Source organism: Nomascus leucogenys, chromosome 8, assembly GCF_006542625.1.
Source record: "Nomascus leucogenys isolate Asia chromosome 8, Asia_NLE_v1, whole genome shotgun sequence".
Classification (NCBI taxonomy): Eukaryota; Metazoa; Chordata; class Mammalia; order Primates; family Hylobatidae; genus Nomascus; species Nomascus leucogenys.
This window is the reverse complement of record NC_044388.1, coordinates 13,956,059-13,982,936: the sequence shown is the minus strand read 5'-3', so window position 1 is coordinate 13,982,936 and position 26,878 is coordinate 13,956,059. Positions and strand designations below refer to the sequence as shown.

Sequence of the window (26,878 nt, the reverse complement as noted above, 5' to 3'; positions counted from 1 at the left end):
AAATCCAACGAATTAAATACTGGTATTGCCATTTTCTTAACTTTTTATTTTGAAATAATTTCAAACTTACATAAAAGTTGCAAATATAGTACAACAAACTCCTGGGTAAAAGATAATTCTCTTACTATTCTTCACCCAAGTTCTCCAAATGTAAACATTTTACATTTGTTTTGCCATTCATTTTCTTTTTCTGAACCAATTGAAGGTAAGTTGCAGAGGTGATATCCAATTATCCCTAACTACTTAAGTGTTTTCCTTTAAGACAAGGACCCTCTCCTGCATAACCACAGTGTTATCACCAAAATCAGAAATTTAACATTGATATAATTTCACTATCTAATCCACACACCACAGTCAAAATTTGTCATTTGTCCTAACAATTTCCTTTTTGAAAAAATATTTCTTACTTTTGGTCTAGAATCAAAGTCAGGATTATGAATTACATTTAGTTGTTATGTCTCTTTAATCTTTAATTTGTGACATTTCCTCAATCCTTCCTTATCTTTAGTGACCTTGACATTTTTGAGTTCAGGCCTTTTTCTTTCTTTTTTTCTGTAGAGTTCCTCATTTTAGGTTTGTCTGATGTTTCTTCATGATTAGATTCAGGTGATAAATTTTTTTTGGCAGGAATGTGATAGAAGTGAAATTGTATTCTTCCAAATGTATCATATTAAAAGGCACATAATATTGACTTGTTTTTTTGCTGGTGATGTTAACTTTGATGGCTTAAGGTGATAATTTCTCCACTGTTAAGTTATTCTCTTTCCCTTTGAATTAATAAGTATTTTGTAGGACACTTTGAGGCTATGTAAACATCTGGTTTCTTAACAAACTTTCACTTGCTTATTTTATGATTCTTGCATAAATTGTTACTAGGATGATTGCCAAATTGTAGTTTTTCCAACATTTGTTTTCCATTTACTAGTTGGGATTCTATTGTACAGAAGTTTTTTCCTCTCCCTTCTTATTGGCTTATTTCCATCAGCGTGGACTTTTGGATTTCTATTTTATCCAATAGATTATAAGCCATTACTATCACTATTGGTTTTGATGCTGAAAATGCTCCAGTTCCAGCCATTGGGATACCCTTCAAGCCAGCTCCTGTGTGCTTTTGGCATCTCTGTATCATTCTGAGAGTACTTTTTTGGGGTGCAAGACATTTCAGGCTCTTGTGGTGTTTTTTCTGCCACAATCATTGCAGTTATTTCATTAGCTGTTTCTCCACTGAGCTCTGGTTCCTTTTACTTGAGAATGGATTTTAGAACCAAGATCTGGATGCTAGGTGTGGTCATTGCTACTGGAGTGTTATTGTTTTTAGGCCATTTTAGCAGACGAGCTAGGAAATTCTCACACACACACACACACACACCCCATATCTATTTATATATCTTTCTGTCCATTTATATTAAAACTCATGAATTTACTCCAATATCTCTAGCTCTACTCCAACACTACAGGGTTCATTCTAGTCTTCACCCTTATTCTATTTGTAACTTCCTTCTCTCGGTAAAAAATCTGGCTTCCATTATCCTCGATATATTTAACTATTTACTCATTCTTCTTTTATGTAACCAATCTCCTGACCTCACAGGCCACCTCCTTGGCCCCAATTCTTCCTCAGACTCAGGCCTGCTTATCCCACCAGTCTCTTCCCAACATAAATTAAACAACTAGAAAGTTGTGGAGCAGAAATTCAAACCTCAGTGCTGTAATTACTTGATAGAGAGCCCTTTATTAGGTCTTCAACACCAATGGAGTTGATTTGTGAAACAGCTTCTGTGACAATGTTCATGGAAAAAAGGCCCTTGGGCTAATGAGATGAAGATTTATCCAGGCAGAGTGTCAGCCCCAGAGATGTGCCTTCCATAAGAAACTTGGGAGCATCAAGCCAAATGCTACTACCTGCCAAGAACCACAGCAAGGGGATTCTCCAAAATTGGTGAGGTTCAGGGACCAGACAGCCAGCGCCACCAGTGCCATAAATATCACACTGTGTTTTATCTTATCAAGAGTACATTTCATTAAGATGTAAACATATTACTTTGCTATATTTCCATAGAGGGAAATACTGCTTTTATTACAGATTCTTAGATTGAAATTCTAGGAGATGGATGATGGTGTCTCCTCTTTTAGTGCTGACTTCATTTCCTGGTCCAGAAGATTAGAAATCTGTTCATGTTTTAGAGAACAGCATGAGGTCCATCTGTTCAGGTCAGAATTTTCCAAATTAACATAAAGATTTATGGGGTGGTAACTTATGTAAGAAAAGCCAAAGGTAATTATATTCTTTGCTGCCATTTGGAACCTACATTGTTTTTGGTTAGTAATGAAAATATACTAGTATATATCTACACACACACAACACACACACATACACACACACAAATTCTTTCAAACACTATGATAAAGTCATCCTCTTCAGTTTGTATAATATTTCACCTCTGTTTTGGTTTAGGCACCAGACACCATCCATTCAAATTTTCTCTGTAATGTGGTCTGTTTATGTACAGTTTTCCTTCCAACAGAAGGCACAGAAATAAAAGAGCTACAATTGGCTTCTTGGGTGACTATTTTAGTGTGATTGAAATACAGAGTAATGATTTTTTTCCTCTAATGAAAATAGCTTGATTTTTTTTCTGATTTCAAAGGAAATATATACTTATATGAAAAACAGAAAAGAGAGAAAATACCATATAATTGAATTTCCGCCATTTGCAAGGATAAATAGAATCACATCATGAATACTCATTGACATCTTTCTTTTTACTCAGCAATATGACATGAGGGTTTTCTTATGTAAATATATATACATATAAATTACCCTTTTAGATGGCTGCATATTACATTAATGATTTTCTTTAACCAGCATCCGATTAATGAGAATTTTATTTCCAATTTTTCATTGTATAAAGAAAGCCATGATGAATATTCTTGCATACACATCTTTAAATACTTTACTGGTGACGATCTTAGGATATATCCCTGAAAACAGCATTGCTGGGTCAAAGAGTTCACATATTTTAAATTTCGACACCACATGTTCCTAGTAAAATTAACTCTTTTTTTTTTTTTTTTTTTTTTTTTGAGGCAAGGTCTTGCTCTGTCACCCAGGCAGGAGTGCAGTGGTACAATCTTGGCTCACTGCAACCTCTGCTACCTGGCTCAAGCAATCCTCCAGCCTCAGCCTCCCATGTATACAGCTGGGACTACGGGTGGGAGTCACCATGCCCAGCTCATTTTTGTATTTTTTTTGTAGAGATGGGTTTTTGCCATGTTGCCTAGGCTGGTCTCAAATCTCCTGAGCTCAAAGTGATCTGCCTCCCAAAGTGTTAGGATTACAGGCGTGAGCCACTGTGCCTGGCCATAAAATTAACTCTTGATGAGGTGAATTACAGTATGTATATTCCTTATATATAATGTCCCTGTCAATGACAGAACTTGGTAAAGTCTCTTTTCAGCTTTGCAGTAGCATATATATATATATATATATATATATATATATATATATATACACACACATATAATGCACACACAACGTGTGTGTGTGTGTGTGCTTGTGCATGCATGATCTCCTACAGACATTAAAGGAGTGTAGTGATTTTAATAAATCTAGGTGTGCTACTTAACCAATCAGGTGTTGTTAGGTTTATTCAAAATTTGACATATGGTTTGGTCTGAAACGATGGCATCTGGTAACCATTTCTTATCTTAACGTTGATTTTAATGAAATATGGTATATGGGAAGAGGTGACTGAGTTGTAATTTTAGTGAGTGGTATCTATAGTGTGAAGAATCAATGATGTCAATAGTATGAAGAATCAGTTATGATTAAGCCAAACCAAATTTGTAAAATTTTGAACTGATTCATTTGGTATATTTTTAAGTTTTGGCCTCAAGAAGGAGTTCAGGCTTGGCTTTTTTTGTGGATAAATAGTAGCAAAAACAGGACAAATGTGAGCATGTGGTGCATGTAGTGTTTGAAGGATTTGATAGTAGCTTCTGTTGATCCTGGGGTGTTCTTTTTTTGTTCAGGAACTGATGCATATCCTGGGCAGTTGGAAGCCTTCTTTAAACTCAGCTGGGCTGCTCTGATGATCTCTCAAGAGTTAGGTAAATTACAAACAACCAAGAAATACAACTTTAACATGCATATTGGAACAGCCCAGTAATTTTACATTTAATTAGCATCTAACCTAATTGGGTATTTAACCATTTAAATAGAAATATAAAAAATCATGGAAATAGAAAAGGATCATTTTATTCCTGCTTCTCCCCCTTCTAGTGATGGCTCCTTCCTACCCTTAACAGCTTCACCCAGCACAGCTGAATTTAAAGCTGCTGACTCACAGGAAGGTGATTCTGCTTTTTTTTTTTTTTTTTTTTTAACAGAAGGAAAGTTAAGTGGTAGATGATAAATATGTGTTCATTGAGGATGGCATATTTTATGCAAATTGATAAATCCACTGATTCAAAGATTAGAAAGGCTCTTTCCTGGAAAGGGAAGTGTCGATTATAAATGCTGAAGACTTGCATCCTTGCATTCTAGGAAGTTCTTAGCTGCCAGCCGACACATTCATCACCAAGTGCCAGAATGGATTTTAAAATGTCACAACACAAATTGCTCTGCTCAAAATCAGGCACCATCATAGTCACACAAGCCAAACCAACCTGCTTGTTTAAAAGTGCCACAAAGTTTTTTTTTTCAACCTCAGTTAACCTTTTCCTTTCCTGGTATGCCTGGTTCATTCCAGTCTCCTAAAGTCATGAACCATGACTGAGTAGAGAGAGGCCAGGCTTCTCCCTTTGACTTTGCCTATACGGCAACTAACTGGTCCAGGTGCTTTCAAACTGATGGTAAGACTAAATGTTTAGTCCAGCTCTAACCAGACTGATAACTCTCACCCCTACCTTTTCCCCCATACCTTCTGCTCTTATTTATTTCTTTTGTTTTTCTCAATCTTTTCCCTCCCAGAGCCAGCTGTTGACTTCTAGAAGCTTTTGCATAGCTGATAAGCCCCTGACTATTCCTTCCCTAATTTTCTGCTTTAGAACTGTCAGTGGAGTGTCCAGTTCAAACCTGGGCTAGCCCTCCTGTTTGATGCTTCTCTTAGTAGCCCCTACCTCAATACCATCAGATCTGTCTTCTTACCTCCCCTCATCTCCAAGTCCCTTAGCTGTAATTTCCACCCCCTTCTATAACCCAGACTGACACAGCCCGGCAAAATCCTCAGGTCTGTTTACCATTCTCCTATAGCCTAGTTCAGCCCAAAATTTCTTAGTCCCCTTAAATCACATTCTACCTTGCTCCTCCCAACATGGCCCACTCAGGAATCCAGTATCCATTACTTTTCCTAGTCCAACTAAGCAGCATTCATCCCCAATCTGATTGGTTGGGGGGATTGCCACATCTTCAGTGTATCTTCCCTCTTGGGAAGCTTCTGCTTTTTAACCCAAAATAAGGGTTCTCTTGTACCCAGGTAGCCCTCTTTTAAGCTGATTTTGGCTAGCATGCCAAGGAGCTTATCATTCAGCCTAGTGTGCCCAGATTTTTTTCTAGCCTGAAATGAGTGAGCTGTCATCCAGTTCTGGCACTCTTGTGCTTCCGTCAGTACTGTAGGGAGTCATCCTCAAAGAGGATTATCGCCACTGACCTGTCACCAGAAAGGCACAGTGATGATGATAAATTTGGACTGATTCATCCATATTCTTCCCCTGGTTATTGCCCTTTTCTTTCTTCCTCCTCCTCTTCCTCCCTTCCCTCCCTCCCTCTCTCTCTCCCTTCCTTCTCCTCCTCTTTTTCTCTCTTTTCCTTCCTTCCTTCCTTCCTTCCTTCCTTCCTTCCTTCCTTCCTTCCTTCTTTCCTTCCTTCCCTCCTCCTCCCTCCCTCCCTCCCTCCCTCCCTCCCTCCGTCTCTCTTCTTTCTTTCTTTCTCTCCCTCTTTTTCTTTTCTTTCAACAGAGTCTCGCTCTGTCATCCAGGCTGAAGTGCAGTGGCATGATCTCGGCTCACTGCAACCTCTGCCTCCCTGGTTCAAGCGATTCTCCTGCCTCAGCCTCCCTGGTAGCTGGGACTATAGGCGTATTCCACCACGCCTGGCTAATTTTTTATTTTTAGTAGAAATGGGGTTTCACCATGTTGGTCAGGCTGGTCTCGAACTCCTGACCTCAGGTGATCTGCCTGTCTGAGCCCAAAGTGCTGGGATTACAGACATGAGCCACTGTGCCTGTCCCTTTTTTTTTTTTTTTTTTTTTGAGATAGGGTCTCACTCTGTTGCCCAGGCTGGAGTATAGTGGTGCGATTTTGTTTTTTTTTTTTAAGGGACGGTTTCGCCATTTTGCCCTTGAACTCCTGAGCTCAAAGTGATCTGCCAGCTTCAGCCTCCCAAAGTGCTGGGATTGCAGGCATGAACCACCATGCCCCACCCCTACCCTGGTTCTTCTAAGCAAGAGGATGCATTTGCAAGATGGTTGGCAGGGTCAGGAGTGCAGTCAGTGGCTATGGAAACAAAAGTTAGTTGTTGCTATGGTAATACAGAGCTGCACCCTATCTAAAGGATGGACACAACACCAAAACTAGATTCCGGAATGTAACAAACTTATCATTCATCAGACTCTCAAAGTAAATTTTTTTCTCAAGAACAACAAGCTCATGGATAGAATGAAGGACTTCATATCCTACTAATTTTTGAGTCAGATATCAGTTCCCTACTGGCCAATAATGTGAATATAAATATCAGAGTCCAGCCGGGCACGGTGGCTCAGGCGGCCGAGGTGGGTGAATCACCTGAGGTCGGGAGTTCGAGACCAGCCTGACTAACATGGAGAAACCCCATCTCTACTAAAAATATTAAAAAAATAGCCAGGCGTGGTGGCGTGTGCCTGTAATCTCAGATACTCAGGAGGCTGAGGCAGGAGAATCGCTTGAACCCAGGAGGCGGAGGTTGCGGTGAGCCGGCATGGTGCCATTGCACTCCAGCCTGGGCAACAAGAGTGAAACTCTGCCTCAAAAAAAAAAAAAAAAAAAAATCAGAGTCCATTCCCAAGGATCCCCAAAATAACATTTTTAGCATAAATACCTAAGAGTCACCCTCAGACAGTCATGTCCACAAATTGTGTGGAAAAACCCCAGTTTATATTAAATTCGAAGTCTAAAATTATATCCTTTTTACTCTGAAAAATCTAAAACGTGGAAGAGAATCACTTCTGACTAGTATAAACAAAAAGTAATAAGCAATCATTTTAATACAGGATTTGATAAGTTCTCTTAATATTTCTGATATTCAGATGACTACTTTGAAGTATTTTGAAATAAAGATACTTTCCATATTTCATAAAGCTACTTTTAATATATTAACATGTATTGCTCTTGAGTTCAAAGTATATCTTATTCTAGCCACCAAAACATTTAGAAAATAAAAAAAGGTAAAAACTAATTTTTTTATCTCTTATATTTCAGACACTTAATACCCTTACCCCATTCACTGAATCCAATTTCATTGCTATTTCCTTGTTTTGTCTTTTGAGTGGTTTGGGATCTGCTTCAAATGACAAAGAGATGTGAGTAATAGGGTTCAAGGTCTTTCTTATTTTCAGGTTTAAAGCTCTTCAATGATGTAGCTCAAAATGAAAGTTCTTTCAATCCAACAATTTTGCAGAGATGCTAATCCCTCTCCCAGGTGAATCCTTGCCAGGCCTTTCTGACAATCCTGGGATACCCTGGGGCCAGTATAGAGTTCAAGGGCAGACCAGACTGGGGGAGGGGTTCCTGAGGGACCTGGAACCAGCGTCACCAGCACAGTCAGAATTGCAACCTAGTGGCAAAGATAACTGTGAGAACAATCTCAAAGGTGGGGCCAGGACAGAAATGGTAGAATAAATAGCAGAGCTTGTGATGGTTATTATAGGATGGGACAAAGCTCAAGGAGCAGTTGTAGAATGCAGTTCAGGACCAAGTCATTATTTTTGTTTAATCAACTTTTACTAAATGTGCTCCGGGTGCCAGTAATGCAAATATGAATGAGACCTCTCTTGCCATCATGGAATTCACAAAGGAGACTGTGACTTGGCATGCTCCCTTTAGATGGTGCCCGGATTTGTTGGAGGAGTGGACATGGCAGCTTAAATGAGCCATCTTGGGCTGTGCACAACCCAGAAATTTCGAGGTGTGCCAGTGTGTCTGTCTAGTATCATTGTGGGAGGATGCAGAGTCATTCTATGATTGTTTCTGACATCTCTGTGGCTCTGAGTCTTCTTAGAAGGAGCACTTTAAAAATCAGAGTTCTGGGCCAGGCATGGTGGCTCACGCCTGTAATCCCAGCACTTTGGGAGGCCAAGGTAGGCGGATCACGAGGTCAGGAGATCAAGACCATCCTGGCTAACACGGTGAAACCCCGTCTCTACGAAAAATACAAAAAATTAGCCGGGTGTGGTGGCGGGTGCCTGTAGTCCCAGCTACTTGGGAGGCTGAGGCAGGAGAATGGCGTGAACCCGGAAGGCGGAGCTTGCACTGAGCCGAGATTGCACCACTGCACTCCAGGCTGGGCGACAGTGTGAGACTCCATCTCAAAAAAAAAAAAAAAAAAAAAAAAAATCAGGGTTCTGGCAGAGTGTGGTAGCTCAGGTGTGTAATCCCAGCACTTAGGGAGGCTGAGGTGGGCAGTTCATTTGAGGCCAGGAGTTCGAGACCAGCTTGGCCAATGTGGCAAAACCCCATCTCTACTAAAAAAAATACAAAAATTAGCCGGGTGTGGTGGCACACACCTATAATCCCAGCTACGTGGGAGGTTCAGGCAGGAGAATCCCTTGAGCCCAGGAGGTGGAGGTTGCAATGAGCTGAGATTGCTCCATTGCACTCCAGCCTGGGCGACAGAGTGAGACCCTGTTTCAAAAAGGCTGGGCGTAGTAGCTCAAGGCTGTAATCCCAGCACTTTGGGAGGCCAAGGCAGGAGAATCACCTGAGGTCACAAGTTCGAGACCAGCCTGGCCAACATGGCGAAACCCTATCTCTACTTAAAAATACAAAAATTAGCTGGGCATGGTGATGCACCCCTGTAGTCCCAGCTACTGAGGAAGCTGAGGCAGGAGAATCCCTTGAACCCAGGAGGTGGAGGTTGTGGTGAGCTGAGATTGCCCCACTGCACTCTAACCTGGGTGGCAGAGTGGGACTCTGTCTCAAAACAAAACAAAAAAATCAGAGTTCTGAGTGAATTTTACTACTTACCCTTTGCCCTTAGCCTAGCTGAGCCTAGATGAAGGTTTGAGTAGAAGTGATTGGGAGGTGGACAGGCTGTACAAGTTATAAGAAAACAAATTTGCTGGCCGGGCACGGAGAGAATCAAGGAGAATTGCTTGAACCTGGGAGGCGGAGGTTGCAGTGAGCCGAGATTTCACCACTGCACTCCAGCCTGGCAACAGAGTGAGACTCCATCTCAAAAAAAAGAAAAAACAGCTGGGCGCGGTGGCTCACGTCGGTAATCCCAGCACTTTGGGAGGCTGAGGCGGGCGGATCATGAGGTAAGGAGATCGAGACCATCCTGGCTAACACAGTGAAACCCTGTCTCGACTGAAAATACAAAAAATTAGCCCGGTGTGGCGGCACGTGCCTGTAGTCCCAGCTATTAGAGAGGCTGAGGCAGGAGAATTGCTTGAACCTGGGAGGCAGAGGTTGCAGTGAGCTGAGATTGCGCCACTGTACTCCAGCCTGGAAGACACAGCGAGACTCCGTCTCAAAAAAAAAAAAAAAAAAATTTGTTGACTGGGCATGGTGGCTCACACATGTAATCCCAGCACTTTGGGAGGCCCAGGTTGACTGATTGCATGAGGCCGCGAGTTTGAGACCAGCCTGGCCAACATGGCAAAAATCCTGTCTCTACAAAAAATACAAAAATTAGCTGGACATGGTGGCTAACACCTGTAGTCCCAGCTACTCCTGAGGCTGAGGCACGAATTGCTTGAACCTGGGAGGTGGAAGTTGCAGTGAGTGGAGATTGGGCCACTGCACTCCAGCCTGGGTGACAGCAAGACTCTTTGTCTCAAAAAAAAAAAAAAAAAAAAAAAAAAAGAAAAAAACAAGACAAAACATTCCTTCATGTACATTCAATGGAAAAACTTCAAAATTGTTATGTTTATTTTCACATATGTGGCATTTCCTGTGATTGTTATGACTCTAACCCTGCATAAGGGTAGTTTGTCATCCCATTTACCTTTCAGCTTTCAGAGAGCTGAAGTTAATGTGTTCAAAGCCCTTGTTGGCTCCATATTAACTAGCCATTAAAAGTGATACTATGTAATTTTTGATGACATGGAAAATGTTTACAATGTATTGTAAAATGGGGAAGTTATAAAATAGGATATAATGTTTGATACCATTTTTGCAAGAAAAATCTTTCTGGAAGGGTCTGTAGTTGTCTCTGAATGGTAGGATTATGAGTGATTTTTATTTTCTTTGCTTTCCCACATTTCTAAATGTTCTATAATGAACACATATTGCTTTTGTAATAGGAATAAACAAAATGTTATTTATTTAGAGATCTGATGGTGGTAAATAAGCTCTTGGGTGAGAAGTTTATTCTGAGCAAGCTCAGATATGGAACCACTGGGAAGTTCCTGATATGGAATTACTGTGGATTTGCTGGTGATGGGACTTACTTGACTAGGCCAAAATGTGAGGCATGCACTGGGAAACTAGCAGGAAACTAGCACTTGAAACTCAGCCTGAAGTTGCTGAAAGACATGTATTTCCAGCACCCTTTAGAATTGATTGAGAATAGTTTAATTCTCTAGTGGTTTAAAGCAGATACAAATTACTTAAGGAACAGCTGCAGTTATGCCCTAAAAATTTAATTTTTTTTTTTTTTTTGAGACAGAGTCTCACTCTGTCACCAGGCTGGAGTCAGTGGCGTGATCTTGGCTCACTGCAATCTCCGCCTCCCAGTTTCAGGCAATTCTCCTGCCTCAGCCTTCCGAGTAGCTGGGACTACAGGCGTGTGCCATCATGTCCAGCTAATTTTTATATTTTTAGTAGAGATGGGGTTTCACTATGTTGGCCAGGATGGTCCTGATCTCTTGACCTTGTGATCTGCCCACCTCGGCCTCCCAAAGTGCTGGGATCACTGGCGTGAGCCACCACACCCGGCTGTAAAAAAAAAAAAAAATTTATGGTTACTTTTATATGTCCACTTGCCTGGTCAAACATTATTCTGGATGTTTCTGTGAGAGTGTTTTTGGATGAGATTTACATTTGAAAAGGTGGACTTTGGAGAAAGCAAATTGCCTTCCATAATGTGGGTGGGCATCGTCCAATCAGTTGAAAGCCTGAATAGCACAAAAGACTGAATAGCACAAAAGACTGAATAGCACAAAAGACTGACCTCCCCCAAGCAAGAGGGAATTCTTTAGCCGACAGACTTTGGACTTAAACTGCAATATTGGCACTTCTCTGGACTAGCCCGCTACCCACTCTGCAAATTTTGGACATGCCGACATGCCAGCCTCCATAATTGTGTATTACTTTTCTCAACCATAGGAATGAGGTGGTCTCAGGCCTCATATTCTGGGATCTAGCTTGGGAAATATTTCCTCTTTTGGATAAAAATAGTCATTTTAAGCTCATCACACTGAATGTGCCCATTGTTCAAGCAGACACCAAACTGTGCATACTTTTAATCCATTTGTATCCACTATTTTTGGTGGAAACATTTGCAGCTAAGCAGGCTAGACTTCTGGTTCTATTTCATATTCCCTCTACTTAGCTGAGTTGCTCTGCACTGCTGAAGTAGACACCTCTGCCTTAGTGGGCACTTTCCCCATGTGAATCCTTGTCAGAGGAACTGGAGCCATGATACTGGTTTAGAGCACTTGTCTCTGAGGAAGGAGGAAAAGTTGAGTTGGCACTTTGATCAGAACGACTTAGAGCAGATTGTAGAAAGTTACAGTGGCTAAACTACATAGTGGTCTTGCATTGGGAGAGATATCAAAACACTAGAAGTATGAAATCATTAAAAAGACAAACCGATTGTGAAGACGGTTATGTCAAAAGATCCCAAAAATTATCATCCAAAACACTTTATCTTAAGACAGACAATAATTATTACTCTAGTTGGTGGCCAAGCCAGAACTCAAAATTTCTAAGTCTTAAATTTCTTATCTCTAAAATAAAATTTCCAGCTGGGCATGGTGGCTCACTCCTGTAATCCCAGTACTTTGGGAGGCTAAGGCGAGTGAATCACCTGAGGTCAGGAGTTTGAGACAAGCCTAGCCAACATGGTGAAACCCCATTTCTACTAAAAATACAAAAATTAACTGGGCGTGGTGGTGCATGCCTGTAATCCCAGCTACTCTGGAGGCTAAGGCAGGAGAATCACTTGAACCTGGGAGGTGGAGGTTGCAGTGAGCTAGGATCATGCCACTACATTCTAGCCTGGGCAACAGAGTGAGACTGTCTAAAAATAAATAAATAAATAAATAAATAAAATTTCCTAGTTTCCTGGGGCCAAGTGAATACTGTTGGTTCCTGCCAAGGAGAGCTGCCTACTAGGCAAGAAGACCAAACAGCAAAAATCTGTGGACTCCTAAGTCCCAAAATGTAAGGGTCTCCCACATCAGGGATTTGTGTACTGAGGAGGCCCTCCAGAATTTACCTGAGATAACCTACATTTGGATACTTGCAACCAAGAGAATATTGGTGGCCTATTAGAGTTAGCAGAAGACAACAAGCAAGGAGAGAATTCTAACATATATCAGAGTTAAGAGTTAATTTGAAACACAGAACCAGTAGGGGATTTATTATAAAGAATTGGCTTCATTGCACTCCAGCCTGGGCAACAAGAGTGAAACTCCATCTCAAAAAGAAAGAAAAAATTGGTTTATGTTCTTGTGGGGGCTGGATAAGCAAGTCTGAAGTCTGCAGGCAGTCATTCAGGAAGGGGAGATTTAAGGGCCAGTTGGGGCCGGGAACAGTGGCTCATGCCTGTAATCCCAGCACTTTGGAAGGCCGAGGCAGATGGATCACTTGAGGTCAGGAGTTCGAGACCAGCCTGGCCAACATGGTGAAACCCCACCTCTACTAAAATACAAAAATTAGCTGGATTTGGTGGTGGCTGTGGTGGGTGCCTGTAATCCCAAGTACTCAGGAGGCTGAGGCAGGAGAATTTGCTTGAACCTGGGAGGCAGAGGTTGCAGTGAGCCAGGATTGCATCACTACACTCCAGCCTGGGCGACAGAGCAAGACTCTGTCTCAAAACAAACAAAAACAAAACAAAAGAGAAAGAACAGGTTAGAACCCCATGAGCACAGGATAATGCTTGTTGTCCACAGGCAGTAAAGAAAAAATCATGAACAGGCTAGAACCCCAAGGGCATAAGCTGTTTGGAATCTCTGAATCTCTGAATCTCTGAAAGGCCTAAGCCCTCACCTTTAAAGGGCTCCCCTTATTAAGTCAGTCCTACCCAGGATAAAGTCAACAGATTAAGGGCTATTTATTTATCAACACATTTACAGCAAACAAAAGGGACTTTTATCACATCTGCAAAATCTCTTCACAACAGCAACTTAGATAGATTAGTAAATAATGATTAAATATTATTTAATCAGTAAACAGTGATTAAATAAATTGGAAAATGTAGTTCAGCATAGCCAAGTTTATACACCAAAAAGCCATCATAGGCTGGGTGTGGTGGCTCATGCTTATAATCCCAGCACTTTGGGAGGCTGAGGTTGGTGGATCACTTGAGCCCAGGAGTTTGAGATCAGCCTGGGCAACATGGCGAAAACCCATCTCTACAAAAAATACAAAAATTAGATGGGCGTGATGGCAGGCATCTGAAGCCTCAGCTACTTAGGAGGCTGAGGTGGGAGGATCACTTGAGCCAGCCATATTCACTGGGTGACAAAGTGAATCTGGGGTGACAAAAAGCCATCATAGTCATAAAAAAGAATGAAATTATGTCCTTTGCGGCAACATGGATAGAGCTAGAGGCTATTACCCTAAGTAAAATAACTCAGAAACATAAAATCAAATACTGCATGTTCTTATTATTAAGCTCTTATTAGTGGGAGCAAAACAATTACACATAAAGATGGAAATAATAGACACTGGAGACTCTGAAACGGGGTAGAGTGGGTGGGAAGAGAGGGTTAAAAAATTACCTATTGGGTACAATGCTCACATTTGGGTGATGGATACACCAGAATCCTAAACCTTACCATTACATGATATGTACATGTAACGGACCAGGCACGGTGGCCTGTAATCCCAGCACTTTGGGAGGCCGAGGCAGGCGGATCACCTGAGGTAGGGAGTTCAAGACCAGCCTGACCAACATGGAGAAACCCTGTCTCTACTAAAAATACAAAATTAGCTAGGCATGGTGGCACATGCCTGTAATCCCAGCTACTCGGGAGGCTGAGGCAGGAGAATCACTTGAACCCGGTAGGTGGAGGTTGTAGTGAGCCAAGATCCTGCCATTACATTCCAGCCTGGGCAACAAGAGTGAAACTCCATCTCAAAAAAAAAAAATTATATACACACACACACACACACACACACACACGTAATGAATCTGCACATGTACTCCCTGAACCTAAAAAAAATTATGTAATAATTATAATAGTACCTAATATTTATTGCGTGCTAAATACACCAGAAGTTATGCCATTTAATTTATATATATTTTATCATTATACTTTGTAATAATCACAGGTAATAAGTATTATTATCTTTTATACATGTAGAAACTGAAGTTTATGAAAACGAAATCATGTACCCAAAGTCATGATTAATAAGTAAAGTTGAACCCAACTTTTTTTTTTTTTACTTTAAATCCTGTGCTTTTATTTATTTTTATTTTTTATTTTTGAGACAAGTTCTCTGTCTCCCAGGCTGAAGTGCAGTGGTGCGATCTTGGTTCACTGCAAACTCCGCCTCCTGGGTTCAAGTGATTCTGGTGTCTTAGCCTCCCAAGTAGCTGGGACTACAGGCATGTGCCACCACGCCCAATTTTCTATATTTTTAGTAGAGACGAGACTTCACCATGTTGGCCAGGCTGGTCTCAAAACCCCTGACCTCAAGTGATCCGTCCGCCTCAGCCTCCCAAAATGCTGGAATTACAGGCATGAGCCACTGCACCTGGCCCATTGTTAGTTTTTAAAAATACAGGATTTAGGCTGGGCATGGTGGCTCATGCCTGTGATCCCAGCACTTTGGGAGGCCGAGGCGGGCGGATCACTTGAGGTCAGGGGTTTGAGACCAGCCTGACCAACATGGTGAAACCCCGTCTCTACCAAAAAAATACAAAAATTAGCCAGGCGTAGTGGCACATGCCTATAATCCCAGCTACTGTGGAGGCTGAGGCAGGAGAATCTCTTGAAGCCGGGAGGTGGAGGTTGCAGTGAGCTGAGATCGTGCCACTGCACTCCAGCCTGGGGGACACAGCGAGACTCCGTCTCAAAAATAAATAAATAAAAACAAACAAAAGCTAACCATGGAAAACGATATTGATGAATCCAAGTGATACAGTTTGTTCCAACATATTGAGAGACTGGATCCTTCTAAATTCTTCGTACTGCTCATGACCAGTTGCCATACACCGCAGAATATCAATTGCCTACAAGGTAAATTTCACATCGGTCGACTTACCCTTCCTATCACTCCTGATAATGCACTCATGGTTTGTGGGTTGTTTTAGTAGTATGTGGTGAACTATAAACTGTTACAATGGGAGGAGTTTTTTTATTTTAAACCTCTTAAAAGTTGATGTATATATATCCTTACCACTAAGCATATCTTTCAATTAGGCATGTGGCAATTCCTTTCTTGATGTTTTTAGGGAAAATGAGCCAAATAATATTTTAAAAAATGTATAAGCCAAGCTAGTTTCTGTCCTTTCTTCTATTAAACTCAGGATCACACAAGTAGGCATGAGTGTGCACAAATATTTATGCCTTGCATTGTTCTGAGAATTAGTAAAAGAATATCTTGAAAGCATGATATAACTTTGTATTTGTATCCAAAAATATAACATACAAAGTTGTTGAATTAAAAAAAAAAATGCAGCGGGGCGTGGTGGCTCACACCTGTAATCCCAGCATTTTGAGAGGCTGAGGCGTGCTTATTGCTTGAACCCAGGAATTTGAGACCACCGTGGGCAATATGGCAAAACCCTGTCTCTACAGAAAGTGTAAAAAACAGCCAGGAGGGGTGGTGTACAAGTGTCTTAGCTGAGGCTGAGGTGGGAGGATTGCTTGAGCCCTGGAGGTCGAAGCTGCAGTGAGCAGTGATCATGCCACTGCATTCCAGCCTGGGCAACGGAGACCCTGTCTCAAAATAATTACTATTTGACATATCAAATTTGGGCACAGTGACTAGAAACAAAATCCCACTGAGATGAGACAGCTAGGTTACAAAATTATTAGATTACAAAATATTAGGTTAGAAGTACTACTGCAGATGTTTAAACAAGAAAGAAAAACATACAAGTGGCTAGAGGTCAGGAAAGGCCTGTCTCTAAAAGATAGAATTTGTACTGGGCCTTTAAAGATGAACAGTGTTGGCTGGGCGCAGTGGCTCACGCCTGTAATCCCAGCACTTTGGGAGGCCAAGGTGGGCAGATCACAAGGTCAGGAGATTGAGACCATCCTGGCTAACACAGTGAAACCCTGTCTCCACTAAAAATACAAAAAATTAGCCAGGCGTGGTGGCGGGAGCCTGCAGTCCCAGCTACTCGGGAGGCTGAGGCAGGAGAATGGCGTGAACCCGGGAGGTGGAGCTTGCAGTGAGCCGAGATTGTGCCACTGCACTCCAGCCTGGGCGAAGAGTGAGACTCTGTCTCAAAAAAAAAAAAAAAAAAAAAAAAAAAAAAGATGAACAGTGTTTACAAAGTTGGAACAGAAGGGAAACTGGTGAGATTAAAAGCTTAGGGGAGAATGAGGACAGGGAAGACACTGGACTGACTGCTCAGAGCAAAGTAGGCGTGTTGAAGAGCTGAGTACTGATAGGAGCTAGATTAGCCAGGGTATTGAGAACCTGGCAGAGGAGTTTAAATTTGATAAGGTAGAGATTAGGAAATCACTGTAGGTTCTTGAATGGGGAAAGCTTGAGAAAAGTTTTTGTTTTTGTTTTGAGTCTTTTAAAGGCAGATAAATGTGACAGTGGGATAATACAGATAAATTTTAGAGAGGGACTGGGATTCAAGGGAGGCTAGTTAGGGTGCTGTTGCAATATTCTAGATAGGAATTCACAATAACCCAAACCACAATTATAAAAGTTACATAGAATTGGAGGAGAAAGGGAAAAACTGAGGAATATTTCAAAGACAAAAACAGTAAGATTAGTGACCAAATGCCAGTAAGATGGCAGAAAAGATAATTGACAGTATTCCCTAATTTCTAGCTTGGGGAACTGGAAAAATTGTGGTATCACAAACATAAATGAGGACGTTAGGAAAAAAATCTATTTGGGAGAACAAGACTATTCAGTTTGGGATTGTTGAAGCTATGATTTGACATGTCCTGGCAAAAGTTTGGAAATAAAGAACAGTCAGATTAGCCTGATAGTGGTGTGCAGGAAGAGGGACTGCAAATGGGACATCCAGGCTAGGAAAAAGAAGGGTTTGGAGGCACAGGTGATATTTTTTTCATGACTTCTTCCAGCTGAAGGTGGTGCCTTTTAGAAAAGAAAGGAGTAAATAGGAATAGAACAGTTAGCTCCCCAGATGGTGTCAAAGAACAAAATGAGATTTTATTTCTGGGCCATTGTTTAAGATCCTGGAACCGATGAGTTTTTGGCAACAAATCGGGGAGTCAAGAGGATGAAAAAAAAATATTTTTTTCTTTTCTTTTCTTTTTTTTTTTTTTTTGAGATGGAGTCTTGCTCTGTTGCCGACGCTGGAGTGCAGTGGCACAATCTTGGCTCACTGCAACCTCCGTCTCCTGGGTTCAAGCAATTCTCCTACCTCAGCCTCCTGAGTAGCTGGGATTACAAGTGCCTGCCACCACACGCAGCTAATTTTTGCATTTTCAGTAGAGACAGGCTTTTACCATGTTGGCCAGGCAGGTCTTGAACTCCTGACCTCAGGTGATCCGCCTACCTCGGCCTCCCAAAGTGCTGGGATTACAGGCATGAGCCAGTGTGCCTGGCCTCTTTTTTGTTTTTTAAGCGGGAGGAAAGGATCATTGGGAAGGAAATAGGAAATTGTTGGAAGGAAAGAAAGAACCAAGTGAAAAAATAAAGGTCTAAAAGAAATAATAATATTGTAGAAGATACCCAGTGTTTCATAAAGTTGTTATAGGTGAAAGGAAGCCAAATTTATTGCTAACATTTATTGAGAGTTTACTATATGCCAGCACTGTGGCAAATTGTTTATATGCATTATTTTATTTAATTCTTGCAGTAAGTTCAACTTTTTTTCCCACTTGACATTATATAGTGGACATCATTTTTGTTTTGTTTTGTTTTGTTTCATTTTTGTTTTGTTTTGTTTTGAGACAGAGTCTCACTCTGTCACCCAGGCTGGAGTGCAGTAGCACAATCTTGGCTCACTGCAACCTCTGCTTCTTGGATTCAAGTGATTCTCATGCCTCAGCCTCCCGAGTAGCTGGAATTACAGACACATACCACCAGGCCTGGCTAAATTTTGTATTTTTAGTAGAGATGGCATTTCACCATGTTGGCTAGGCTGGCCAACTCCTCTCAAACTTCTGGCCTCAAGTGGTCCGCCCACCTCAGCCTCCCAAAATGCTGGGACTACAGGTGTGAGCCACCGTGCCTACATTGTCATTTTTAATAGATAGATAGCATAGTATTCCATTGTATGAACATTCACTGCAGTATGCTATAATGAACTGTCCTGTATGTACATTTTCCCCACATTTTTTGGTATATTCTTTTTCTTAAGTAACAGATAAACATTTTAATTCTATTTTGTTGGATAATATCACAATTCAAAAATAAAAATGTAAAAAAATAAATAACAAAAAGGTTTTCTTCCATTCTTGTTCCTCCTGTCACCTGAACCACCATTAGTTTTCTTGGTATCTTCATATAATTTCTTTGTTATGTAAGCAAATATAAACACGTACTCTTACTCCCCTGCTTTTTAATTCAGAATGTAAAAAGCATCTTGTGATCATCTCCTTAGCATAAAATCTTAAAAGTGGTATTGCTGAGTAGAGGGCAGTTAAAATCTTAATACATATGGTCCACCTGCTCATGAGAGGGGTTGTACAATTTAACCTTTCTACCAACAATGCATGAGTGTTACTAAATTCATGTTATTTATGTTCTAATTTCAGTGTAGTTTTATATCTCAAAACTTATGAGGAGTCCAGAATAAATGTTTAAAAATCACCAAAATTTATAAGGTGAATTCTGGTATTATACAGAATTGATTATACAAAATACTTTGGACTTAACTAATAATTTATAACAGGCAAATGGACCCAATGAGAAGGAAAGGTTTGACCCAAGCTGTTATTTATCTTTCTGTGTTTTGCTTGTTGGATAGGTGGAGAAACAGGTTGGAATGAAAAGATGGAAAAATCCGTTTGTGGTATAAAGATAGAAAATAGAGCTGAATGAAATAAGTAAGCAAAGAGAAATGGGGACAGACTTCAGATGAGAGTGAGAAAAGGGTAAACAATTCCAGTAGGTACCATACATCTGATAAGGCATATTGCCAGATCATCTCTAATTTCTTTTTTTTCTGGACTACTGTTAACAGCCTCTACTTTCTATCATTGAATTGATGCATATGATTATAATAGAAATTAAATTTTCAATGAAATGAATGTCTTTTTGTCATTTTTTTCTTTAAATAGAATTGATTATCTGAAGAAATGGATACTTCTCCCTCCAAAAAATATCCACTTAAAAAACGGGTGAAAATACATCCCAACACAGTGATGGTGAAATATACTTCTCATTATCCCCAGCCTGGCGATGATGGATATGAAGAAATCAATGAAGACTATGGAAATTTTATGGAAGAAAATCCAAAGAAAGGTCTGCTGAGTGAAATGAAAAAAAAAGGAAGAGCTTTCTTTGGAAGCATGGATACCCTACCTCCACCAACAGAAGACCCAATGATCAATGAGATTGGACAATTCCAGAGCTTTGCAGAAAAAAACATTTTTCAATCCCGAAAAATGTGGATGGTGCTGTTTGGATCTGCTTTGGCTCATGGATGTGTAGCTCTTATCACTAGGCTTGTTTCTGATCGGTCTAAAGTTCCATCTCTAGAACTGATTTTTATCCGTTCTGTTTTGCAGGTCTTATCTGTGTTAGTTGTGTGTTACTATCAGGAGGCCCCCTTTGGACCCAGTGGATACAGATTACGACTCTTCTTTTATGGTGTATGCAATGTCATTTCTATCACTTGTGCTTATACATCATTTTCAATAGTTCCTCCCAGCAATGGGACCACTATGTGGAGAGCCACAACTACAGTCTTCAGTGCCATTTTGGCTTTTTTACTCGTAGATGAGAAAATGGCTTATGTTGACATGGCTACAGTTGTTTGCAGCATCTTAGGTGTTTGTCTTGTCATGATCCCAAACATTGTTGATGAAGACAATTCTTTGTTAAATGCCTGGAAAGAAGCCTTTGGGTACACCATGACTGTGATGGCTGGACTGACCACTGCTCTCTCAATGATAGTATATAGATCCATCAAGGAGAAGATCAGCATGTGGACTGCACTGTTTACCTTCGGTTGGACTGGGACAATTTGGGGAATATCTACTATGTTCATTCTTCAAGAACCCATCATCCCATTAGATGGAGAAACCTGGAGTTATCTCATTGCTATATGTGTCTGTTCTACTGCAGCATTCTTAGGAGTTTATTATGCCTTGGACAAATTCCATCCAGCTTTGGTTAGCACAGTACAACATTTGGAGATTGTGGTAGCTATGGTCTTGCAGCTTCTTGTGCTGCACATATTTCCTAGCATCTATGATGTTTTTGGAGGGGTAATCATTATGATTAGTGTTTTTGTCCTTGCTGGCTATAAAGTTTACTGGAAGAATTTAAGAAGGCAGGACTACCAGGAAATACTAGACTCTCCCATTAAATGAATACCTGATTATTATTATCTCATTAATGTTCAGTTATTAATATGTATACTGCCATTTTAATGTTTACCTATGAATGTCTTTTGTGTTATATAATTGACAGAGTGCTATATAATATATAATATATACAAATGCAGAAAATTTATTCTAGTCTAATATATTCAAATACAAATATTAAATATATGAAATACGTTGTGAATCTGGTATCTTTATTGGTATTTATGGGTGTCTTTCCAGGTAAATTGTAGTAGAAGGAGAATGTTAACTGCTATTACTAAATAATAGAAGACTCAAAGAAATGACCCCTTTCAGATGGAACTGAAGTTCAAAAATTAGAAATGTTCTACAAATGTTCAACAAAACTCCTTCATTTGTGAAAAATACACTATAAGGTGAAATGTTGAACACCAAACCCTGTTTTGTCATCTACTTGCATTAGAAAACTAGAAGTCATAGGGCTGGGTAAAGGAGCCTGAGTTAAGGCAAGAAAAGAGGAAACAAGGGAAAATAAGTGTTTTTTTTGTTTTTTTGTTTTTTTGTTTTTTTTTTTTTTTGAGATGGAGTCTCGCTCTGTCACCCAGGCTGGAGTGCAGTGGCGCGATCTCGGCTCACTGCAAGCTCCGCCTCCCGGGTTCACGCCATTCTCCTGCCTCAGCCTCTCCGAGTAGCTGGGACTACAGGCGCCCACCACCACACCCGGCTAATTTTTTGTGTTTTTAGTAGAGACGGGGTTTCACCGTGGTCTCGATCTTCTGACCTCTTGATCCGCCCGCCTCGGCCTCCCAAAGTGCTGGGATTACAAGCGTGAGCCACCGCGCCTGGCAAATAAGTGGTTTCTTAATGACAATGGGTGGTTGTCCAAAGTTAGAACAGAAAATTGGTCTTCTCCTTATTATGACCACATTAGGCGATACATAGGAAATAGAAATAGGGAGAAGTGTGGATTCTTGCCAGTCCTACCTAGTCCATGCCATTTTGTCCCTGATGTTTGGAGACTTAACTTTGGGGTAGGGTCTGCTTATCCTCAGTTATGTAGGTCTTTTCCAAGGCTGCCCTTGTTTATGATTTTGTGGCTAGTGTATGTGTGAGCTGCAGTAAATGTACTCCTTACTCCTGAAAAAGGCACCAACAGTAATCATAATATAGCAGAAAATTGACATGGTATCCTGAGATTCTTTTCAAAAAGGTCTAAAAGTCTATAAAAGCATATATGATGGCATTAAGTCTAATTTTGGCCATTCTTACCAATTTAGCACAAATAAATGGTATGGTACTTGTTATTAAACTATTGTCTCAGGTCCACATTCCCCCTTCTAATACATTTCTCTGTAATGCTGTGGCTCAAACCCTGCAAACTACATTTTTTCTATATCAGCTGGTGTCTCACTAGGTTCCATCAATAAAGGGCATTAGAGGGAGACTGGGAGGCAGAAGGGAAGAAGGGACTTCCTCCTTTCCATTTGTTTGCAGTTTCTGTCACTGTTATCCCAGCAACAAGCAAGAGCCCTTTGCTCCAGCAGCAGCAATTGATTTCAGCCTTGAGCTTCTTTTGACATCCTCCCCACCCACAACTAGCCTCATCATATCCTTCCCTGAAGTAGTAGGTTCAGCCAGACAGCATCCTCTCAGGGGTCTGAGCAATACTCAGCCAGGTCTTTTGTCTGAATTTCTGAGACCTGATAATTCACATTGATTCCCCATTTTCACTAGATCTATCATTGACAGCTGCTCCCTGCAGTTATCACCTCTGGGTAACCTCAGTGTTCCCTTTTTGCTTTTTCAGTCAATGAAAACTCAATACTAAATCCTCTCTGTAGTAATATCATCTAATTTCTGATTTCCTGAGTAACATATCTCTAAACCTTCCTCAAAGGAAACTACAGCCATCAGCAGGGTACCGTGCTTTGGGAAAATGTCAACATTTAGATTTTTTCAGGGATTACTAGACAGTGGCTCTCAATAGAAATTATACAAACTGAAAAAAGAATGAACAGAGCCTGAATGACCTGTACTAAGTACTGAGAAGTCTAGCATGAGTGTAATTGTCTCAGAAGAAGAGGAGAAACAGAATGGGACAGAAAAAAAAATTTCAAGAAATACTGGACAAAAGTCTTCCAAATTTGATTAAAAAAAAAAAAAAGAAACCAGCAACCCACAGATCCAGGGAATGAAATGAACCCCAAGCAGGATAAATACAAAACCAAAACCAAAACAAACATCACAGTGTAATGAAACATCACAGTGTAACTTTTGATAAATATAATGAAAATCTTATAAGCATTCATAGAAAAAGACACCTAGAAACATCAGTGTAACTTTTGATAAATATAAACAAAATCTTAAAAGCATTCATAGAAAAAAACATAAGACATACAAGAAAACAATGATAAGAATTACAACTAGTTTCTCACAGATAAAATGGAGGCTGGAAAACGAGAATGACATCTTTAAAGTGCTGAAAACGAAAACAAAAACAAAAATCCTTTGAATGGCTTCTCATAGCCTATAGGATAAACTCTAAGGTGCTTGACTTCCATAACCTGGTTATTGATTATATTTCTAGCTATCTTCTGCTCTAGCAATATTCTACTATCGTTTAATACCTTTTTATTATGCAGGCTCCTCTATGTGGACAGCTTTTTTCTAGTTAATTGCCTGACTAACCTGGCCACACAACTCCTTTCCCCTGTGGCTTAATGTCCTCCTTGCACTGGACTGTCTATAACAATTTCTAACTATAAGCTATCAGGTTTCTGGGAAAGGTCTTGACATGGAGGCTATAACAATTTCTAACTATAAGCTATCAGGTTTCTGGGAAAGGTCTTGACATGGAGGCTCATTTTTCCCTTTCTTGTGTTCCCAAATTCTTTTATTTGGGATTAATAAAGTAAGCCACCTGCGCGCCTCTGCCCGGCCACCCATCGTCTGGGAAGGGAGGAGCGCCTCTGCCCGGCCACCCATCGTCTGGGAAGAAGTGAGGAGCGCCTCTGCCCGGCCGCCCCGTCAGGGAAGTGAGGAGCGCCTCTGCCCGGCCGCCCCGTCTGGGAAGTGAGGAGCACCTCTGCCCGGCCGCCCCGTCTGGGAAGTGAGGAGCACCTCTGCCCGGCCACCCACCGTCTGGGAAGTGAGGAGCGCCTCTGCCCGACCACCCGTCGTCTGGGAAGTGAGGAGCGCCTCTGCCCGACCACCCGCCGTCTGGGAAGTGAGGAGCGCCTCTGCCCGACCACCCGCCGTCTGGGAAGTGAGGAGCGCCTCTGCCCGACCACCCGCCGTCTGGGAAGTGAGGAGCGCCTCTGCCCGACCACCCGCCGTCTGGGAAGTGAGGAGCGCCTCTGCCCGACCACCGCCGTCTGGGAAGTGAGGAGCGCCTCTGCCCGGCCACCCGCCGTCTGGGAGGTGAGGAGCGCCTCTGCCCGGCCACCCATCGTCTGGGAAGTGAGGAGCGCCTCTGCCCGGCCGCCCCGTCTGGGAAGTGAGGAGCGCCTCTGCCCGGCCCCCCGTCTGGGAAGTGAGGAGCGCCTCTGCCCGGCCACCCATCGTCTGGGAAGTGAGGAGCGCCTCTGCCCGGCCGCCCTGTCTGGGAAGTGAGGAGCGCCTCTGCCCGGCCGCCCCGTCCGGGAAGAAGTGAGGAGCGCCTCTGCCCGGCTGCCCCATCTGGGAAATGAGGAGAGCCTCTGCCCGGCCACCCATCGTCTGGGAAGTGAGGAGCGCCTCTGCCCGGCCACCCATCGTCTGGGAAGTGAGGAGCGCCTCTGCCCGGCCACCTATCGTCTGGGAAGAAGTGAGGAGCGTCTCTGCCTGGCCGCCCCGTCTGGGAAGTGAGGAGCGCCTCTGCCCGGCCGCCCCGTGTCTGGGAAGAAGTGAGGAGCGCCTCTGCCCGGCCACTCTGTCTGGGAGGTCTACCACGGAGGCCAGAAGCAATGTGGGGGCTGGACGTGGTGGCTCACGCCTGTGGTCCCGGCACTCTGGGGGGCGAGGTGGGTTGATCACTTCGGGCTAGGAGTTCGAGACCAGTCTGGCCAACTTGGCGAAACATGAAAAATACAACAGACAAACCAACCAACCAACTCAGTGACAACAAAACAGGTCTACCCTGGAGTCATACTCTAATTTTTTCTATTTTCCTCCCTTTCTGATCCTTTAATCCCACTTTCTTTTTCTTCCTCTTCCTTCTCCCTCTTCTTTGTCAAATAGAGGATTGAGTTATTATCACTGATCCATATAAAGTCCCTCTCTCATTTATTTTAACTCCCACCCCCCATTTCTATTCCCCGGCTTCCCATGTGTAACCTTCCTAATATGTTTGATACGCATCTTTTTGTTTGTATGTATTTTTAGAAAATGTTTATTGTTTTTGTGTGCAAAAAAATTAATAAAAAAAAAATAAAGTAAGCCACCTGCATGTTTTTAATCGTAGACAGATTAGCTGCCCATATCCGAAGCTCCACGTGTAGTCCCTAGGTAAGTTTTGTTTTTGTTTTGAGATACGGTGTGATCATAGCTCATTGCAGTGTCAAATTCCTGGGCTCAAGCCATCCTCCCACCTCAGCCTCCAGAGTGGCTGGGACTACAGGCACATGCCATTATGCCCAGCTGATTAAAAACAATTTTGTTTTGTAGAGACAGGGTCTAGCTCTGTTGCCAGGGCCGATCATAAGTTTTGACTTACATTTTCTTGTTGCCTGATTCTGGTTAGTCCCTGATCCACTCAGCACTAATTAGCAAGGAAGATTCCTGTTTTTGGTTTGAGTTCCCCTGAAAGAGAGGAAGTAGCAGCCATGTGCATGTTTGTATTTGGAAGCTGGGGAGACAGACTGTGTGAAAGGAAGTCTCTGGGACAGCTCCCACCCCATGAAAACATGTACTGCATCCCTTCTAAGTGCAATTACATACATGCCTTTCTGCCTATCTGCCCTTCCAGTCTATGCTTTCCTTTTTCATTGCTGTTTCCTTATTTTTCTTCTTCGACTCCTCTTTTGCATATATTTTTGGAGGTTTCTTAAATTTTTTTAAAGAGTTCCTGGTAAGAATGAGTGATGAGAAAGATTAAAGAAGGAAAATTAAGAGGATAAACTAGCTGGGTGCTGTGGCTCACGCCTGTAATCCCAACACTTTGGGAGGCTGAGGTGGGTGGATCACCTGAGGTCAGGGGTGAAACGAGCCTGGCCAACATTGTGAAACCCCGTCTCTACTAAAAATACAAAAAATTAGCCGGGTGTGGTGGTGTGTGCCTGTAGTCCCAGCAACTTGGGAGGCTGAGGCAGGAGAATTGCTTGAACGTTGGAGGTGGAGGTTGCAATGAGCTGAGGTGGTGCCACTGCACTCCAGCCTGGGTGAAAAAGCGAGACTCCATCTCAAAAAAAAAACACAAAAACCTAAATGTATGACTTCAGCATATTTTTTTCTGGGTTAATTTTCCCCACTTAAGGTGGTGGTAAACTACATGAAGGCAAAAACTGTATTTCTGTATTTTACCTGTTGTATTTGTATTCACATCTTCTGCCTCCATCATATGTTAAATATGTAATTAGAATTAAAATTGAGTTAGGCTGTGCTAACAGTTTGATGGGTGATTTTGCAGCAATAGTTTTAACTCTGGACAACAGTTTCTTCAAAAATGAATATAATATCTCAGTCTGTAAACTTTATAAAATGTATCAACAAATAAAACCATTGTATTAGCTTGGGCTGCCATAATAAAATACTAGGTTGGGTGGCTTATACAACAGAAGTTTATTTTTTCAAAGTTATGTAGGTTGGGAGGTCCAGAAGATGGTGCCAGCATGGTCAGTTTTGGGTGAGGGCTCTCTCCC

The 26,878-nt window shown here is 41.7% G+C and overlaps 1 protein-coding gene across 4 annotated transcripts in view; it reads left to right on the top strand.

Annotated features, from left to right (window-relative positions):
* Window positions 1-21,264, top strand: part of SLC35G2 (solute carrier family 35 member G2) — a 37,175-nt gene extending 15,911 nt beyond the window's left edge. For all 4 annotated transcript variants that reach the window (XM_003265269.3, XM_003265270.3, XM_003265268.3 and 1 more), the window contains exon 2: window positions 19,812-21,264. In XM_003265269.3, coding sequence (XP_003265317.1) covers window positions 19,830-21,068 — 1,239 coding nt within the window. In that variant the 5' untranslated portion in view covers window positions 19,812-19,829 and the 3' untranslated portion in view covers window positions 21,069-21,264. The remainder of the gene's footprint in view (window positions 1-19,811) is intronic.
* The last annotated feature ends 5,614 nt before the right edge of the window (window positions 21,265-26,878 follow it).